The 20768-nt window shown below is 49.0% G+C and overlaps 1 protein-coding gene across 2 annotated transcripts in view; it reads left to right on the forward strand.

Annotated features, from left to right (window-relative positions):
- LOC144941811 (neuronal PAS domain-containing protein 3-like) overlaps positions 1–20768 on the forward strand; it is a 200359-nt gene that overhangs the window by 168372 nt on the left and 11219 nt on the right. Inside the window, exons 5-7 of one of the 2 annotated variants that reach the window (XM_078868276.1) lie at positions 2032–2452; positions 9333–9463; positions 15810–16039. In XM_078868276.1, the coding sequence (XP_078724402.1) occupies positions 2032–2452; positions 9333–9463; positions 15810–16039 (782 nt within the window). The remainder of the gene's footprint in view (positions 1–2031; positions 2453–9332; positions 9464–15809; positions 16040–20768) is intronic. The other variant, XM_078868277.1, reaches the window with a different exon arrangement.

The raw sequence follows: 20768 nt of genomic DNA on the forward strand, positions 1-20768 counted from the left end.
AAACTCTGCGGAGTAATTGAGCCTTGAACCTTGACCCTTCGGTATGTGTGCCGCTGGACGGGAGGTGAAAGACGGGGCTTTGGTGATGTAATCGGTATTATCAGCCATGTCACATGGCATGTGGGAGGTTTCCTGCCTTCGGCAGGCAGGATTTTAGCATTGCCCCCATGTTTTTATGCAGTCGATTTAAATTTGGAGACGATTAGTCAACTGAATTGGTTAAAATCGTCCAAGCTCTACTTTTTGTCTCTCTGTCCTGAAGAAGGGCAAGTTGTGAGGAATTGTTAATGACAATGCTAGCAAAGCATTATCAGCCACTGAATCAGACTTTTGTGTGCCAAATTTTGAGGCTTTGACAATTGTTTCGTGGAGGTAATCGTTTATCCCACGACTGATTCCCATTGCGCGAGCAGCATCCTGTCAGGGGAGCCAGTGTCCATCTTGAACATTCTCAGAGCAGTGCAACCCCCTGTGTTAGATGATGGTTTACTGGAGATTCCACTGATTCTATTCTGAATTTCTTTCAAATTATCGTATTCATTTACACATCCGTGGGGTGGATTTTGACACATACTGCTATAAACATAAATGTTTGCTGCATGGTGATAACACTTTTTTCATATATTAACAGTTGGAAATCATCCAAATGAAGTGAAAGCCACAACTTAGTACGTTAATATAATGGGGGGGTTATGGAGTCATTGTTGACTGAGACCATCACTGCACTTGAGAACCCGGTTTAATCATAGGTGACTACCTCGATTCAAACCCAGGCTCTAAGTGGTGCCAGCTCAGTGTGCTGACCCTTATACCACCAGACCACCGATAAACATTGATACATGTTGTCATTGTGCTTAGTGGGGCAAAACATATTTTCGCAATTCAGGAAGCTGTGTCAGATTCTCATATCCCTCTGCTGTCTCGAGCATCTCCTGCAAAAGAAACATTACATCTAAAAATGTGTTCACCTGACTATGAATAAAAGTAAATATATAACTTTCAAAAACACTGACGGTGCAAAATGTACCTCCCCTGCCAGTTTATTCAGCTTTTTTTTTGTCACATTTCTTGCCCTTCAATTTTTTTGACTTAAACAAAGCATCTGCAAGAAGAGGGAAAAAGAGCTCCTGGCGTTAGAATATAAATTCCTGCGGAACGTGCTGAAAATTTCCCTAACGGGATTTGGACGAGCAACTTGAAATTTCAGAATAGACACTGGCAAGAAAACATTGTCGACCTCGTCCAAGAAACAGAAGCTGAGTGTGTATGTTGGAAGAGGGCAGGTTATATATATTTTTAAAAAATCACATTTAATGTTTGTGCTGGATGCATCAGCAACCGAGGCTTTCTGTGAAAGCTCCCAGTCCACCTTCGCCCAGTGAGAGGTCGCCACATTCCCAAACTCCCATCCCCCAGCCGTCCGTGCTGTCGAATCCCTGACCCTGTTCAAATTCAGGCCCAGCCTGTGACTGACTGTCTCTCTCTGCAACGTAAATATGCCCACTGTTTCTGTACAGCATCAATGAGATATGAGAGCATTTGCAAACTAAAGGTGCAGCCCTGCAATTGATTGCTCACATCACTGCTGGCAGATTGGTCTCTACTCGAGGTAGCTCTGAAGCAACCCGACAAGGGAGTAACTTCTTCTTGGTTCTTTCGGTAAAGTCACGGTAAAGTCACGTAGAATGGAAATAATAAAATAATAAAAATAAAAGATAATAAAATAATTATCACGATGTTTCGGCCACTGTCTGTCGACAGACCTGTTCTCCACCTGAGGACGGCTGCATGCGTTATTATTTCCATTCTACGTGACTTTACCGAAAGAACCAAGAAGATGAATCCCTGCAGTCACGAAAGCTTTAAATCGAAATTTAAGGGAGTAACTTGGTCGACCCTAACCGGCTGGCCAGACGTCTTGTAAGTGGTGTGACTACCCGCACTTGACCCCACCACACTCGACCTGCCAATCCACTAACGCTCGTCACACACTTCGCTCCTCATTAATGTCGCTCCTCCTCCTCATCGCAGGTGGAACTGACGGGGAGCAGCGCGTTCGAGTATGTCCACCCCGCCGACCACGCCGAGCTCGCCGAGCAGCTCGGCCTGCGGCTCCCCGGGGCGGCGTCGTCCCGCGGCGCGGCCCCGACGCGGCGCCGCCGGCCCGGGGCCCTCCTCGCGCTCTCCGACTCGGAGGCCCCGGCCCCGAAGGCCGCCACCGCCGGGAGAAGAGGAGGCCGGAGGAGGAGGAGGAGGGCGACGAGGGGCCGCCCCGGGAGCCGCCACCGCCGCTCGGTAAGGGAGAGGGTCAAGGCCGACTCGGCAGAGGAGGAGGAGGTGGAGGAGGAAGACGACGATGACGACTGCGGCGACGACGACTGCGGCGACGACGCGAGCCTCGTCGATTCTCCGCCGCCGTCTCCGCCGGAAACTCCCGACACAGGCAAGCTTGGTAGGTGGCGGCCAATGGTGGGTTATCTCCCCCCCCCCCACCTCTTTCCCCCCACCTCTCCCCCCCACCTCTCCCCCCACCACCTCCCCCCCCCACCTCTCCCCCCCACCTTTCCCCCCACCTCTCCCCCCCACCTCTCCCCCCACCTCTCCCCCCCCACCTCTCCCCCCCCCACCTCTCTCCCGCCACCTCTCCCCCGCCACCTCTCCCCCACCTCTCCATCCGCCACCTCTCCCCCCGCCACCTCTCCCCCCCACCTCTCCCCCCCCACCTCTCCCCCCCCCACCTCTCCCCCCACCTCTCCCCCACCACCTCTCCCCCCACCTCTCCCCCATCTCTCCCCTCCCACCTCTCCCCCACACCTCTCCCCCCCCCCACCTCACCCCCCCCACCTCTCCCCCCCCACCTCTCCCCCCCACCTCTCCCCCCACCCCCCCACCCCCTGAGTTCACGGTTATCGAGAAGAGTAAACATCACCTCTCAATCACAGGTTGGGCAGCTGTTTGCGAGGCTTCACGAATTTGCCCAACACTGGTTTAGTTACTCGTCTTCACTCGTGGCGGATCGGTGGTGAGCGAAATTCGAACCGGTCCTGCCCTCTCACCCCTGTTCACCAACCCGCACTGACCGGTAATGTGGAGTACAATACGAACAAAAATACCTCACGACCGACATGGTGTGGGGAGCCCATTATCCATTGGTGGAATTTAGAATTTTATTTCAAGGCAGCTTAGAATCCTTTAGTATGCATTCCCTTTCACCTGCCATCGGTGATGTTGACTCCCTGCCCCTGTGCAAGTCCAGGTTCAAGACCTCGTTCTCTTCCTGTGCCTATTACTAACTCTTTTTTTCGCTTAAAAAAATGTATGCATATGCCTGCTTCTTTTTTTTACCCTTGATGCACACGTCCCATTGTTTTAACCAACGTCCTAAGATTCAGTTGCAATTAGATGCTCCGTAAAAGCAAACTGCATTGTACTGTATTAAATTGGTTCGCGTCTGCGGTGTGCCTGTCTGAGTAGCCAGATCATTAGTAATGCATCAATCCACCATGCCCTTTACATTTAGCATCATTTGCCTCGTGCTTTCGTTTTAATTATTAATTCACCGGCTACTACTTTCTCCCGGGTGTGGGCCCCAATGCGTCTTGTTAGCTCAACCCAGTTTTTGACCTATCCTGCCTATTCTAATGGATCCGGTGAAATGTGTCTCTCCATAAAATAAATGTCAAACAGATAGCAAATCTGTACGTCTGGGTTATAAGCAAGGTCACGCACGACACTGAAGGTTATGTGACCACAGGACAGAGCTACACTATTAAGCCACTGCTTATACAATATCCCTGGCTGGAGCGGTGGCAGGACAGTTAAGCTTGCTTCAACCCCAACCCAAGTTCCATTCCCGACCACGGCTAGCATCGGTATCCGGTGACATGAGAACCAGTTTGTGCCCTCCCTCCCACTTCAGCAACCCGCACTGACCAGCGTGGTGAAGTATGGTCAAACTGCACCCCCGCCATGATCTGCATGGCATGGGGGAGGTCTTCTTCCAGCAGTGGTTTCACAAAAGGGCTGTGTATTTATTAATGGGACACCCTGAAAATATCTCCCACTTTTATTATACAGGAGCTCTTGGGCATCCTTGTGCCTTCGCTCACGCATTGTTGAGCAGCAAATAAGTACAACCCAAGAACTGCATGACCAATGACTAAACAGGTGGGATAACTTCATCCACCTGTGGATTGAGAATGACTGGAATGTATTTTGTATTATTACATCGTTGCAATATCCAACCGCGCGCCACGCTGCAAGGCAGCCAGCGGACGTACGCTCTGCCGGCGCAAAGCAACTGCGGGGAATGATGTTCGCTGTTAGGTTTCATGAGCACTGCAAGCGTCACACGGCAAGCATCACACCGCCTCATCGCTTACAGGCCGCGTTCTCCCCTACGGTCCTGTTACAGAACGGCAGCGAATGAGCTCCTCTCCGCCAGTGTGCGGAACCCCGCTCGCTCACGCACACACCTGGACACGATCGTGCCTTCCTTTTAGTGCGACGCGCCATTTGTCTCCAAGGAGCCAATTAACCTCGGGTCCTTTTTTCTGGAGAGCAGCTGGCAATGCTTAACCCTACAGCTTTGTTACGTGAAATGTTATAAATTTTACTCCGTGCGGCCGATTTCTGCAGATTAGCCACCGTGATTCAACGGAAGCCACGGGCGAAAGTGGGCGGGTGGGGGGGGGTGAGAACATTGGTTCGCGTGACGAATGTTGCCGCTGTTTACACTGCCGGTTCGTTATTGCGAGTGTCGGAGCTGATTGTTTTGGTTTGCGGTTATTTTGTTTCGGTTTTTCAGGAGAGGCACCGCCCCCACCCGCCTGACCGACGACTTACCGCCGGTGGCAGCGGCGGCGCTGTGAACCGTTGAGGTTTTATGTTGAGGACGCCACGGTCGTGGTTCTGCATCCTACGGGGGGGTGGGGGCACGGGGAATTAACCGAAAGGCAGGAAGAAAAAAAGTGCTCTTCGCGCTTAGTGAAATAATGCAGGTTGACACGTCTGTAAGATCTGCGAGCCATGCATCACTGCATTTTATCCTTGGCGTCCCGTTATTGAAAATAAACATAAAACATGATAAACCCTCTGGTCCCCCAGAGGCCGATAGACTGTCAGGGAGGGAAATTTGCGAGTAATGTTTTTGGACAGCAATTATTATTTGTGATAGGAACGACGGATTTTTTTTTTGTGTGTGTGTGCCGCTCAACGTTCGGGATTATTTCTTAACAACCTTGAAATTGTTACATTCACTAAAGCCACGGACAGCGGTTGGATGTGCAAGGAAGCTGTGCGGAGGTTTTAACGGTCGCGAGCCGGAGGGAGAGAATGTGGAGCGTGCAAGAGTCAAACCTAAGCTGACCACTGAGAGATTAAGTGAGCTACCCTGCTTGCTCTCCCGGTGTATGTTTAATAACCACAATTTGACATGGTGAAATCCATTTGCTATTAGCCCGAGCAGACCGCCACCGAAATGATGGAAGCGATATATTAGAAATTTAAGACCCCCGGTAAAGTAAAATAGTATATGTCCAGTATGTACAGTGTGTCTGAAACAGATATTTAAAATTGGGACAACCACAAAAAAACTATTACGGTGTATGGAGAAACACGATACATTTTTTCACAAGGAATATTTTGCATGGCTTTGGAAAATATATTTTTTTGGCAAATAATATAGACGTTTGCTATTTATTTACAGCTTCTTTTTTCTTCTTCCAGAATATGTAGTTGTGTGTGTGTATTTGAGTCCCGTGTGTGTCCATGCATTGCTGAATTGCCATTATATTTCTCCTGCCCGAGGAAATCTACAATGTATGACACAACACACATTTCACTGTGGTGAATAAATGAACATTTCTCAACCCGTTATTTCTTCTTACAACAAATTAGGTTGTAAACCCCGCGATGAATGATTTGTTTTGCATATATTCTCTCCCCCCCACCCCCTTTCAACACTGCCTGTGTCAACGTTCTGTATCAAATGTTAACAAAACCAAGTACAAATATCTGTTAGTAACTCCCGTAAAAAAAATACAATAGGTGATCTTCTGTGGCAGTGGCCCTTTCTGCGCAACAGAAACAAAGAGCATGGATAGAAATTGACTTGGAAGGAGGGCTTTTGGCTGAAACGTCTCATCACGTATAGACATTCTCTATTTCAGGGTGAGGGTTATTGACACATTTGTTGACATTTGGCTGTTTGTCCAACTTGCTCCACTGCCAATGCCGTATCGCGCCAAGGCATGTCGGGTAAAAACAAGGGCACCTCCAGTCTCAGCAGTCACGTGACGTTGCCGAGGAGTTGCAAGGGAAGGTATTGCCTAATTCTAGATTTGAAGTTTTCGTGACTGCAAGGATTCATACCCTTAGTTTTTTCGGTAAAGTCACGTAGGTAAAAAAATGAAATTAAAATTAATAAAAATAAAATAATAAAAAATCACGACGTTTCAGAGGCAACACAAGTCTCTGTCATCAGGTGGGACCGTCACAGCCAGATTTGCTGTATCAAGCCTCACTTGCCTCACTTGATACAGCAAATCTGGCTGTGACGGTCCCACCTGATGACGGAGACTTGTGTTGCCTCCGAAACGTCGTGATTTTTATTATTTTATTTTTATTATTTTTAATTTCATTTTTTTTACCTACATGACTTTACCGAAAAAACTAAGAGTAAGGTATTGCCTCCTTCTCCAGACTTCATCGGCTATTGGGATGCACGGCCTTGCTCTATCTGATGAGCCAGCACAACCTGTTTGAGGCCCGAGTTTTTTATTGACTTTCCGTAATTGTCTCTGCTATTCCTCGGTGTGTTTCCCGGCTATTTTAAGCACTCCGTTCGGTAATGCATTTGGCCCAGCCATCAGATAAAGTTTGCACGGCTCTTGGGAAAATATCCCGGGGAAACAAAAAAAACACCCACATATACCTTTGCGCGCACACATGAAACACGCACACACATTCACTCACTAGAGTTGCCACCTGTCCTGGTTTTCTCAAGATCGTCTTCTGTTTGAGGAAAACACATTGCTTGGTGATGCTGATGTTGCTGCTGCTGCGTTGGCAGTGGTGCACGAACACACATAACAGCAGCAACAACAACAACACATACATTCGTCGCGAACACTGTGGCCTTAAAAGGAACAATATATTCACAGGTGACGTTCCGGGCAATGGCCCTTCTTCAGAGCGCAACAACAAGGGAGCTCTTTTCTTGGGTTAGCTGCTGTCCTGGCAAAATCGGCAACTCTTCCCACATATCCGAGGGGTGTTTTGGCAGTGATGATGCAATAGTAAAATTGTGACACCATTCAAGGCAATGCATTTACATGGAGCGCTCCCCACTTCAGGTATTGTGAGCTACACTTCCCATGATTAGACCCCGGTTACTTGTAACCTCGGAAGTGGCAACCCTCAACACAAAGGCAAAGATCCCCCGTATAGACTTTAACGGACTCTCGGTGCAAGTGCTGTTAGCGAGCACCTATGAAAGCTGGCAATGGCGCGCGAGAGGGTGGGTGGCCAGCACCACGCTCGGCCGCCTTTATTTCTCCACTGCTGATTTTGTTGTTGTTTATAACACACCGCGCCAGGTACTCACTTAAGGCCGAGTCGACCTACAGAGTGCGCCAGACGTGAACACGGGCACGCGCGCAACGCGGCAGCTCGCGCGCTGCGTCCGCGTAGGCCGTGCGAGGGTGCAGCTTCTGCCCTTTGCCACAATTGGGAGAATGTGCTCGGAAAAAATTCAGTTTCACCGTCATGAGCATCTTTAATAACGCGAAGGCGAGAGGCCGGAGAGCTCCGAAAGAATGGAATGTGGGCCACTCTAATTGGCTGGGTAAGTGTCCACACAGGCGGTGGCGTTCAAAGGTTGGTCGTGCATATAGATCAGCATTATACACGTTTAATTAATAGATTATCAACCCAAGCCGTTCCCCCCCACCCCAACTGCTATTGGAAATTCTATGCATATTAATGTGCTACGGAAGGGTTCTTTAATTGTCTTTGGGTTGGGTTTTTTGTATCTCATCGCTATCGCACCGCATACAGCGTCTGCCCTCTTTTTAAAGAAGTTTTATCTAAAACTTTTCAGGGCGGTTGTAAAATTTTAATGCTTTACCCAGTGAATTCCCATAGCATGCATGATTTAATCTGCGTGTTTACAAAGCATGTAAATTGGAGATCTGCTTATGTAATTGTTTGGAAGATAAAAGCCCTACATTTTATATCAGTGTAACCGACTTGTGGATAAGTGACACTACGGAAAATTACGATCAAGGTAACATTCACACATGCACGCATACATTTACCCTCGAACAATATAATGATTGAAACCGACTACAAAGAAATTTGTGAATCACGGCAACATAATTTTGCGTACAAATGAGATTCTTTGTTTTTATCTTTCTCTTTGTAGAATATCCATTTGCTTTCCTTCCGTCTTTAGTATATGATTTAAGATGAAAACAACGTACACGAGCAGCCGACTGTCAATCCACTGCTGATTGAGGGGCCTCCTCTACACCCCGTGGGTTTTGGGAGTTGTTTGATCTCACTCCACCACGCCGATGTGTGCAGCTTGATGAAGGCTGAGAGAGTAGACTTGGAAGTGAAGAAGCACAATGATGTAGTTTGCTGCACGGCGCTCGACTGCCCATCACGTGGCTCCACAGCCAAGCTGCTTGTTCAGGGTGGTCACCCATTCAGGAAGCCACTGGAGCGATGCACTTTTAAATCTATATAGAAAACTAATTTCTTTACAACTGATTTTTTTTGCGTCTAGTTTGTTCTTCCCTCCGCACCACAGATTAGCACGATTGGCAACGTACGGTGCAAAAGAAGTTGGACGTACACACGTACATTCAAGCATCATCCAGGCCCAATACTGTTGAGCTTCCATAATTTGGTCAGAGGCATGTAAACGGTACAAGAATGGTGTTGCGATGCGCACACAAATGCGTGCATACAGCACAGCCGAGGAGCGAAGCGCACACAGCCAGCTCGTGCTACACCGCGTTATTATTATTACTCGGATGTCTATTTCACCCGGATGAAAAGTACTTAGCCCAGAACAGTGGCAGCAACAACAAGAAACCCCTTGATGTGATTTATTTCAAGTGCTTATTCTCTTTCGCTTTCGGTTCCGTTTTCAAAACGGCGGGCGCCGGCATTTGGAGAATCAAGACAAGGGGAAGCCCTCCATCTCGCTCCCTCCCTCTCCCTCCCGCTCCGTCTCCACGCACGTCCCAGCACTTGTGACGTCCGCACTCTTATCTCGACCCCCCTACCCCCCACCCTCTCTCCGCCGCCCAACCTCTTCGCAGATTCTCCGGCCTCGCCGTCGTCCCTCGCCGCCGCCTCCGCCTCCGATTGCGTCCTGGAGCGATCCTTCTTCATCCGAATGAAATCCACGCTCACCAAACGAGGCGTGCACATCAAATCCTCCGGCTACAAGGTCAGGGCCGAGACACGGCGTGGCGCCGCGCGGCCGAATTGTTTTGTATTTATTTTTTTCCCTTCTGCTGACTTGACACTTGTGTCTTTTAATCTCACCCGTCAGACCTAAAATGCAATCCGTTATTGGCAATGAAATTACTTCTATTACCGCGGGGGTGGAGGGGTGGGGGCAATCCCACGTTGTTGTGCTCGCACGGAGAGGCGAGCAGAGCGCTGAGTGGCGGACGCTTGTGCCGCGTGCCCACCGCTAAGGATGCCGATTTCTTTTTTGCCGTCGATCGATTGGCCGCGATCGGCGACTCGAGGTTTGTTATTGGTCGCGACTCGCGCGACTTTTTCCCAGAGTTTTTTTAATTTCTGCTCAGGTTGATGAGTCGGCGAGCGAGCGAGAGAGCGAGCAACGGTTCAGAGCGTCTCCTTTACGTGACCCTGAAAGGACGGGTGCCATTTTGTTGTTTGTTTGTTTGTTTTAATCTGGCAACTCAAAGGAACCCGATGTGTTTACCTTTATCGCAGGGTGTCAGTAGGAAGTGAGAATGTGCGCCTCACCGGGCGGGGGTAGGCGGGCGGGGGGGGGGGTGATAAATAAATCAAGAGATGTATTGCATCTGCAGGCTCGGGTTTTGATGGACTACATATACCACTCGGGAGAGCGAAGAGATCATTTTTTTTCGAGACAGGTGTGTGAGGAAAGAGCAATCTATGTGTTACTGTACGGATCAGGTCGTTGGACTTTACCTCAGCAACGAGAAAATCATCTTCCTTCCTTGAATGCAGGAGCACGAGTAGGATGATTGGGATTTCATGGGAGTGCAGGGTAAGCAACTTGGAACGTTGTAATATAATGTGGTAAAACAGTGTTACATGTGTTAACGATAAGAGGAGGTTGTGATGGGTGGATGAGAGTAGGTTACTGAGACAGGCATTGGAGTGGCACACAGAGGTCACTGACGAACGGGGGGAAAGGCACGGAGACGTGATGATGACATACTATGAGAACAGACCGTTAATAAAGAGATCACATCCGTGGACCATTTGTGGAATCGGTGTCACGTCATTAGACTCAAGAAACGTTCCGTCCACAACAGAACAGAGCCTTGCACCACCTTGTGTCGGAGAACGGCCACAGAAGATGAACTACTTGAGATCACGTTAGTAGGCCTGCCGCTCGTCTGTGAAAAAGAGCTTTGTCGTTCATCGGATTCCTCCAGTATAAATACATATTATAATTCTGAGGCCTCTTTATCCACACTAGGGTCACGCAGATTATATGCCCGTCGAAGAGTTTCAATCGCACTGTCAATCAAACCAAAGTGGAGCTGGAACATTAGCCACATTCAGTGAAAAAAATGTTTTTGATACGATGGGTCACGTCGTACAATTATTGCTGACTTTGCTGAGATCATAAGCTCGCTTCACTAGATAACCTGGGTTCCAATCCAGGATCTCAGCAGTGCCAGCTCAGTGCTCTGACCCCTCAGCCACGTGACCTCCGCTTGTGAGGGCAGACCGCGCCAGGCAGGCCTTGGCTGTGCAATCGCGGAGAGATATCTGGCAGATGGAAGGAAGCGATGGCGACGTCGTCCGCGATGTCACCGTGACCTTGCCGACATCCACACTGGGATCCTGAGAGCAGTCGGAGGAGACATGCAAAGCACATCGGCCCATTGGGAGGCACCCAAATGCATTCGTTCCAGCCAAATATTCAAACAAAGCGGCCAACCTGCAGCAGTTTCACGTCGCTTCATTTTCAAACACATTTGTAGCAGCTGGGTCCATTCATATAACCGGTGCTTAATTTCAGCTGGCAGAGTGCAGAGTGCTGTTCCGGGGATAATTTCAGCACGCCACATCCATCGCATGGACAGGTATTTCGAAATATGTTCGCTGAGAATCAAGCCCTGAGTATAACTTTTGTGTGGCTCTCGGCTTCACCATGACCGGGCCTTTTTCATTGTTTTGCCAGGTTAAAAGTGGCATCGCAATGTGGTGGTGGTGCCTTTACGGCAAATGGGCCTTCAAGGCAGGCGCCGTGCATAAGCGTAATCTGCAGAGATGAAACCTCGGCCCTCGGCCAATCTGTGCACCGCTCCCCTCTCTCTCTCTCGCTTATTGGCCACGCTCTGTGTTTGCACGTGTGACACGCCCTTATTACTTCCTCGGGTGTTTGGCAGTGCCTGACTAAGCTAGTGCGGGGCCTGTAGCATATTTTTAAGGGGCCCTAAATAAAAAAAACGTAAATATTAAAACACGTATTCTTTTTCTTGCATAGTAAAGTAATTGTATTTTTCGTTTGCTATACAGCCAGATAATACGACAAATCGCTAACCTTAGACACCCAGTCGTGCATCAAAGTTGAAGGCAGTGTAGTACTATAGTCATAGAGCAAGTGCAGAATCACTGAACCGGAATTGATAGCCTGAAAGCATTTAGCGCGGGGCCCTTGAAAAGTGCGGGGCCCGTAGCATATGCAGCTACTTGTGCTACTAGGATCATCCGGCACTGGCGTTTGGAGATCGTCCCTTTTGCGGCGTCTCCGTCGTGCGCCGAGAGGCGTTTGCGAGCTGCCGTCGGCGGTGCACGTGACCTCACGCGGCGTTCACCTCGCCCCGTGCGCGCCGCCTGGGAGAGAGAGAGAGAGTAGTTTGCTCGCGGGGTTGGAATGAAGCATCGATTTGTTGATTGTTATTGATTGCTCAAGATCGCGATACGCGGGTTGGATCGCGATCGCGTCTTTGGTGCATCGCGATTGCCCCATGTTGTATAGCAATTGGGTTTAAGCGGCCCGTTGCATTCCCTGGAGGCGTTACCGTTCACCGCAGGGTTAAGAAAATGATTAAGTGTTGAATCGAATTGCGACGATTAATTAAATCGCCGGGAGTCAGTCGGCAAATCAGTACCACCCATAGGTCAATGGACAGGTTTGGATGTGGTGGGGTCAAGCGTCGGTGCTTTCACCTTATCTAAGATGTCTGATAAGTGAGGAAGACTGGTCCAACAATGCCCTCTAGCTGGGGCTCTCTTGGGCCTCCGTTGGTGGGGGTCCTTGCACCAGTGGTGGCATGAGCAAGCAATTGCAAGGGCTGCACCTTTACCTATCTACAGCATTACAGTAGGATGCATATATATAATTGGTTTACATAGGCATACGTTGTTGCTCAGATAGCTTGAACGTAATCATGCACCACATTGCCGCTATGTCAGAACATTAGCTGACAACTCGTTGATGTTTAATTGACGTTTGAAACAATGCGTTTTAAAATGATGATGATGCTAGTGGTGGTGAGTAAAATTAATGCAGCCTGTGTTTTGAAACCACTACAATTGCAGCCCCGAATTGTTATTTCCATTTGTAGTCCACAAAATAAGTTAGTGTGTTTATATGATTATGCAATGTAATGTGTATGCAGCATCTCAAATGTCGTGTGCTTTACAACGTCTGACACAACACAATCCAGAGAAAATAAAATATAATTAAAACAAATGTAGGATATTCAAATACATACACGAATCACTAAACAACGTAGGGTGAGGGTCTCGCGAGCCAAAGTTTGTGAGTTCCAAATCCTGGTTGAGGGGGTTTACTCAGCCCATCATCCCTCCGGGGTTGACAAAATACGTACCACTTTATGGAGAAGTCAACAGTGCTTGTCCCATGGAGAGACTCAACTCCTGCCATAGTTGACCTCGTACTCTTAGGTTGTTTCGGTAAAGTCACGTAGGTAAAAAATAAAATGATTTATTATTTTCATTCTATTATTATTATTTATATTATGTATTATTTATTTTATTTTTGTACCTACGTGACTTTACCGAAAAAACCTAAGAGTATGAATCCTTGCAGTCACGAAAGCTTCAAATCTAGTTGACCTCGTGTTTACAAATGCGGCCAGTCTGGAGCACATCGTCGTCCCGTGCACGTAAGAAGAGGTAGTCAACAGATTTTAAGAAAGTGATGTTCTAGAAATGTCTGCAGATCCACACTTTATTTTCTTTCCCAGATACAACGACTCGTATTATAAATGTATTTATTCCATTTCGTACACGGCAAAGCGACTGCATAATTACGAGTAACAAATTAATATGAAGCAATATTGTTTTTTGTTGCACAAATTTTTTGTTTTTTATATTCATGATGCCATTTTTATGTATTATTCTTGGCTATTCTTCATTACTTTAATGCTTCACTTGCCGCATTGTTAGTGACAAGTACGGCACCGCAGTATGCAGCAGCAGCAGCAGCAAATTAATATCACCAACGGACACGCTATTCCTGGTGCTGTTGGTATAGTTGTTATTTATTTCTCATTTACCTTAACAGTTATATATATTTTTTTCAATCCCTTATATCAGACGTATCATGCATGCTACCCGAAACACGCGTTTATACTATTTCAATTATGTTGCTGGTATAAATGTTCAAATAATGAGGCATTTTGTTGAGCTATCATTTGTGGCTCGGTCGCTTTTGAAAAAAAAGTGAATACCTTTATCTGGTAGGATGGAGATGGTTTAGTTGTATTTGTGTTTGGGTGATTTCTTGACTTAAAGCGTTCGTGACTGCAGGATTTCATATTCGTGGGTCTTTCGGCAAAGTCACGTAGATAGGTTCAAAGAAAATAATGAAAAATAATAAACATAAATAACAGAGTATTTGGGTGATTTGTTTACCTTTTGACTTTGCACTGCCATCGTATTTTTGTACTGTTTGTTGTTCTGACGTTCTTATCCGGCCCAACTGGACATCTATGGAAAATAGCTTAATAGCTCATCGGATTCCTCCAGTTTATAAATAAATGTTCTCATCATGAGATACATTTCCATGAGCAAAGTTCCGGGAACCGGCGAACGGCAAGCGGATGGCAGGCATCCACCGAGGTCGCGGCGATACGTACGTGCGGGTGTGGAGCTCCTTGGTGGAAATACCTCCCGCGATTGTGTCCGATGGAAAGAGCCGCTTCGAAAAAATAGTCGGTGAACAAGGAGGATGCCGATCATGGTGGGGGTGGGGGGGGGGTTCTGAAGCCCGGTGTACGTGGAAGTATTACTGGCGCCCCCTTCTGGACAAAAAATGAAAAGTATTAAACATGAAAGTGAGGGTAAGGGAGGACGTTTGCTGCCCGCAGTGTCATTGTCGACGAGCACACTGCGGCTTGCCATCCAGTGGTCAGTTTGACTCCATCTCCCAGTGCGACTAGTTGACGCAATGGTGGCGAGTTTCTTAAATCCCCCTCTCTCGCCCGCCCCGCCTCGGCCCACACAGCGGCATACAGGGGAATGCCACAGTTAGTCGCGTGCCGGTGGGGTCTTCGTCTTATTCTTTCGTACGGCTGATGTGGATGCAGTGCAACAACTACGATTTCACATTCAGGTGGTCGAGCGAGATAAGGAGCAGCGGAGTTCTGTATCGCTGTGATGTCTCCTTCGTATTTGTGGATCGGGGCCATTGCGTCCATTGTATGTTGTAGGTCTGTTCTATAGGACCACAATCGCACACTGGGGAGTTTTTAATTTTCCCATTTGTGCACGAGGTATCCGAATCTGCCCACGATCAACCAACCGGCCACCCAGCCCACATCTGTCTCACCCAACACACGGGCACACGTGTACGCACACACAAGAGACAGAGATTTCCCGTCGAGCCTTCACAGACTCTTGGGGCAAGTGCTGTTAGCGAGCACCAATGAAGGGTGGATGGTCAGCACCATGTCCAGCCACCTTTGTCTCCCAGGTGGCAATCTTTACACACCGCACCAGGTACTCATTTGAGGCTGAGTCGACCTAGGGGAGGCCCAGGGCCGCTTCAGATAATCGTCGCTGGTGTTGGTGGCCATACGCGGGAATCGAACTCGAGCACGCTAACCGCGACACTACCGTTCTTTTCACACGCACACACACGCGCGCTTACGCACACACACACACACACGTGTGCCCCCACACACACGCACTTACGCACACACGCACACGCGCTTACGCACACACACACGCGCTTACACACACACACACACACGTGTGCCCACACACGCACTTACGCACACACACACACGCGCTTACGCACACACACACACACACACGCGCTTACGCACACACACACACGCACGTGCGCACACACACACACGCGCTTACGCACACACACACACGTGTGCACACACACACACACACGCGCTTACACACACACACGTGTGCCCACACACACACGCACTTACGCACACACACACACACGCGCTTACGCACACACACACACACGTGTGCCCACACACACACGCACTCACGCACACACACACACACACGCGCTTACGCACACACACACACGTGTGCACACACACACACGCACTTGCGCGCAGGTCATCCACCTGGCCGCCCGGCTGCGGCGACGCAGCAGCAGCGGCGGCGGGCAGGCGCCAGCTTCCCCCGCGTCCCCGTGCCCGTCACCGCCCGTCGAGCACCCCTTGCTGGGCCTGGTGGCCGTGGCGCACGCGCTGCCGCCTCCCACGCTCAGCGAGGTGCGCATCGACTGCCACATGTTCGTCACCAAGCTCAACCTCGAGCTGCGCGTCTCCTACTGCGAGAGCAGGTCAGTGCTGCTGCTGCTGCTGCTGGTGCGTGGGTGGGTGGGTGTGAGCGGGGGAATTGGGGATCGGTGGTGCGATGGTGAGAGTGGGGGAGCTGGGGTGAGTGGTGGTGGTGCGTGGGTGAGAGTGGGGGAGCTGGGGTGAGTGGTGGTGGTGCGTGGGTGAGAGTGGGGGAGCTGGGGTGTGTGGTGGTGGTTCATGGGTGAGAGTGGGGGAGCTGGGGTGAGTGGTGGTGGTTTATCAATATTATTCAATACCAGTCGAAGCCAATAATGATGATTTATTAAGGCTTGTTTGATGTGGGCCTAACAAACACAGTCTTAAAAAAATATCCCTCTTAAAGGGTTACGACATTTAATTTCTATGTTTCTAACTGTCCCCTAACAATCAAAACAATCCAGAAATGCTCAAGAGAACTTCTCAGAATGTCATGATTAAACCAACCGTGGAGTCTACTGGAGCCTGGGTGGGGAATCTCAACAGTGGATGTCATCATTAGCACAATGCGCCGACTCTAAAGACCAGGAGCTTCAAACAATGTGCGTGGGACACGAGTAAGGACAGAGTGAGCCTCGTCTCGTACAAGTAGGGGAGAGGTGGACCGTTCCAAGAAATCGGTTTTGTTCTATTAATAACAACAATGTGCACAGTTGTGGCCGAGCGTAGGCGAGAGAACAAGGGTGCAGTGGGCACAGCTGCCTTTGTCCAAACTGAGACAGCTTAATGACGGCGACGAGCACTCGTCTCATCGCGAGCAATTTAACTGTTCTCTGCCACTAAGGCGCGTCGCCCGGGAGAGTTGCGCAAAAGAGCCATCGTTATACAACAGGTTTCCAAGCAACCTACGTGTACGCAACATCCTTTCTCGGCGATGTCCCCTCCCTTACTCCACCTCCCGCGATGCCCTTCCTCCATGTGAACAGCGCTACTTAATTGAATAAGCACACCCCCACTGAGTCCCAAGGCCGTCGCGCAGGGAAATGAATGAATTGGCTGTACCCACGCCTTGGTGGACGGCCAGCCGCGGACCATCGCGTGACAGCAAACGATGGCGTTTCGTCCGTCGCTTGGCTTCGTTGTGTCTTGCTTTTGCGGTTTTTGCCACTTTGGTGACCCGAAGCCTCTCCTACAAATCGGACTCATCCTGGCCTCTTGAGATCTCATCCAGCCGGTTGAACAAAGATGGTGGTCACTGCACGGTGCGGCGCTTTTCAGATGCGCTTCTGCGGCCGTCTGGAACGCTCTTCCTTCCGATATTAGGAAGCCACTATATGCTTTTAAATAATCTCGATAGAAAACTCATTTCTTTAGAACTGCTTCTTGTGTTGCATCTGTTGTCGTTTCCCCCACCGCACCGTCCGATTAGCATAGTTGGCTACGTACGGTGCGAAAGAAGTTCAACACGTACAACAAAATCAACTTGTGACTTGAAACTTGAACGCACCACCACTCCGAAAGCAACCGGTGGTTCTTGAGCGGCGCCGGTTTTTTCTGCAGCAGTCTGACCGCCTGTTGGACAGCAGCTGCTTACGCTTCAAGGGGCGCTCACACTGAGCGCGACATCACTCCCATCCTCGCCAATTTGAATTCAAAGGAGGAAAATACGGAGCACCGTCAAATATAAAGCGGAGGGTAAACGTAGCGGTGGAAAATGAGATTGTAGGGTGGAGTGGCTCTTGTACTGTGCCATGAACCCAGCGACCCAAGTTCAATTCCCAGGCCACGGCCAGCATCAGTGTCAAATTATAGCTGAATCGGTCAGATGCGCCACCTCTTCATCCAACCCACGCTGACCAGAGTGGTGAGGTCACTGCATGGGGAGGCCTTCATCCAATAGTGGAATGAGGAAGAGATTGAAATCATTGTTATTTTTTAAATTAAATAACATGTTTATTTATTGTGAGGGTTTGTGATGAAGATTTTCGCTGCTGAGGTCATTGGGTAGCTTTGCTCTTTCTATTGTTCACCCTGCAAGTCAATTACAGTTTACAAATTAAATTCAGCGAACTGTGACCGCATCTCAATGTGCTGAAGAGAAAACGTGGACATTTTTCTATCTTATAGAGAGAGGCAGTCAGTCATCGTGTAGTGAGTCACTCAGAGACACTAATAGTAGGAGGCACTCTATTTATTATAGCCTCCACAGGTACAGGGAGTGACAGCTAACAGGCTGCCTGATCAACAACGCCGAGGAGGTGAAGACGGTGACGAAGACTCCAGCAGCACGGCGGTTCCACTCCTTGAATCCACCCAGAGTGGCCTCGCTCCGCCCTCGGCCACGCCCCCTTTCTAGAACCTACTAGAAGGTTTCCGAGCTTTACCTCACGTGCCCCGTCTATCACCTTTGCACCACATCTCTTTCTCCGGCTCATCACGTGACCCGCTGGCAGACAGGGCTGCCCGCAACCAGCGCTACGCGCCATAGTGACCCATTCCATGTCACCACAATAGGAAGAGGAAAAAGGAGGGCCTTGAGCCGAGCCTTTAACAGGGCTGGGGAGTTATCAGCAGATGGCTGGGGGAAGGGAGTCCCAGACTGAGGACAGCAGAGGAGAATAAGCTACCTCCCGATGAGCAAAGGTTGCCTGGGACAGAGTGGGTGGATTGGGGTTGCCACCTCTGAGGTACATAAAACCAGGACATATGATGGTGAGAAGAAATATCTCGCAATTTCAGAAGATGGGAGAACTCCACTTATATGCCATTACCTTAAGTGGTGAATGATTTTGTTGGAACTGACACAAACCTGGACTTACAGTGCTCTGGGAAGACTCACACATTTTTCCAGGAAAGCTACCTCAAGTAGAGGATGATCCTAGGAAAACCAGGACAGGTGGCAACTCTTGTGTGGAGGGGAGTAGAGTGAGGTTGAGAGGGGAAAGGTTGGCATGGGATAGCCCATAGAGCAACCTAGGTACATGTTTTATCTTTTGTTGTTGAGCTTAACAAATGCATCAGTGCATTCATAGGTTTCCTGGTTCTCACCAGATTCCCAGGTGTGAATAAATCCCTCTGAGCCAAACTTTATCTGCTGCTCGAGTGCAACCTCAGAAGCCTGCGACTCTGCACACAGGTGCACACAGTGATTGCGGAATCGTCTGCGTTTCCTCGGTGTCACGTGGGGCTGTGCCCTTGCCTGGAGGAGCATGTGCTATGGGATTATTAAATGTTTTTATGCCACGCCCCACTACAGTAAGTGACCTGCGCCGCAGTGAGTGGAACACGGCCAGGCCTGTTTCATTGTGCAGTGGAGTCCATGGCTTGCTTTACTGATTACCCAAAGCAGGTGCGGTTGTGTGTTGTCACGTGTGTGTGTGTGTGTGTGTGTTCACGTGTGTGTGTGTGTCTGGGAACGGTAGTGTAGCGGTTATCTCGCTGCGCTACGAACCTGGCGACCCGGGTTCGATTCCCGCTCACGGCCAACATCTGTGACGATTATCTTCACTAGGTTGACTCAGCCTTAAATGAGTACCTGGTGCAGTGCGTAAAAACGTCGCCACTAGGGAGACAAAGGTGTTTGGGCGTGATTATGGCCACCCACCCCCTCATGTGTCGTGCCGGCCATCATAGGTGATGCTCGCTAACAGCACTTGCCCCAACATTATATTAAGGTTATACGGGGGATCTTTGTCTTTGTCTTTGTTTGCCCAGTGTAGATAATTTGCCTAAGTTGAGTAACTAATTTAATCTGTTGATTCATTAAAATTTCTCGTATCTGCTCTGATGTGCTGGACACCTGCAGTGGATTCTGGATTTGAGTGTTATCTTTGCGAATTGCTCCTTTCATTGCCACGGATAAGCACGGATGGTAGGGTGCATTTGCTTCCACGTGAGATCACTGAATTTTCTCTGACACGCAGAAGCTAAGATAATAGGATTAATCGTTGTAAGATAAAATAGCTATCTGCTGTTAATAGTAAAAAAAGTTAAACTCATATTCGACTGCATTTATGCACAACATATAATTACATGTATACGTATCCCTCTGTTAATCCACTGCTGAATGAAGGCTTTCTCACACCGTTCCAGTCATTGGGGTTGTTTGACCATACTTCACTAGCGAGCGAACGTTGGTAAAAGTACGCGCCGAACACCCGTTCAGATATCACTCGTCGCTGATCTCAGCCATGAATGGGAATCAAACTCAGGTCACCGGCTCTGCTAACCGCTGCTCCGCCCAGTTATAATGCTGACATCGTTCCACAAGAGCATTGTCACCAACTTGGCACAATACTGGGTTTTGACGAACCTTGCATCATTCTTGGCATTGGCGCAGAGATATTAAAACGTTGCCAGCGAGTCTGTGGCAGCCTATTGAGGCGAAGTCGCGCTAACCACCACGCCACCAATCCACCGCGTAAAAGATACCGTTCTCCTACATGACCGCCTGCCTTACGCTAACGATTGCTTTTCGTTCATGTTTGCCAGCAGTCAGTGAATGCTATTTGGCACTGATCTGCCAATCCCATTGAGAATGGTAGATTTGCATTGACTTTCAACTGACCAATGCTTTACCCATAGGACGCCGCTTGGTTTGATGGATGAGATGGTAGCTGGCACTGCTTAGAGAGCCCAGGGTGTGCTCAGTCGCATGGACAGTCATTACGATGTGACGTAATGACCCATGTCACTAGCCAGTGGTTTGCTTACTGCTCATGGCTAATGCTGTTGCAGTGACCCTAAAATCAGCAACTTTATTCGTACAGTATTGTGGTGGAGCGGTAGTGTAGT

Source organism: Lampetra fluviatilis, chromosome 25, assembly GCF_964198595.1.
Source record: "Lampetra fluviatilis chromosome 25, kcLamFluv1.1, whole genome shotgun sequence".
In the NCBI taxonomy this organism is placed as follows: Eukaryota; Metazoa; Chordata; class Hyperoartia; order Petromyzontiformes; family Petromyzontidae; genus Lampetra; species Lampetra fluviatilis.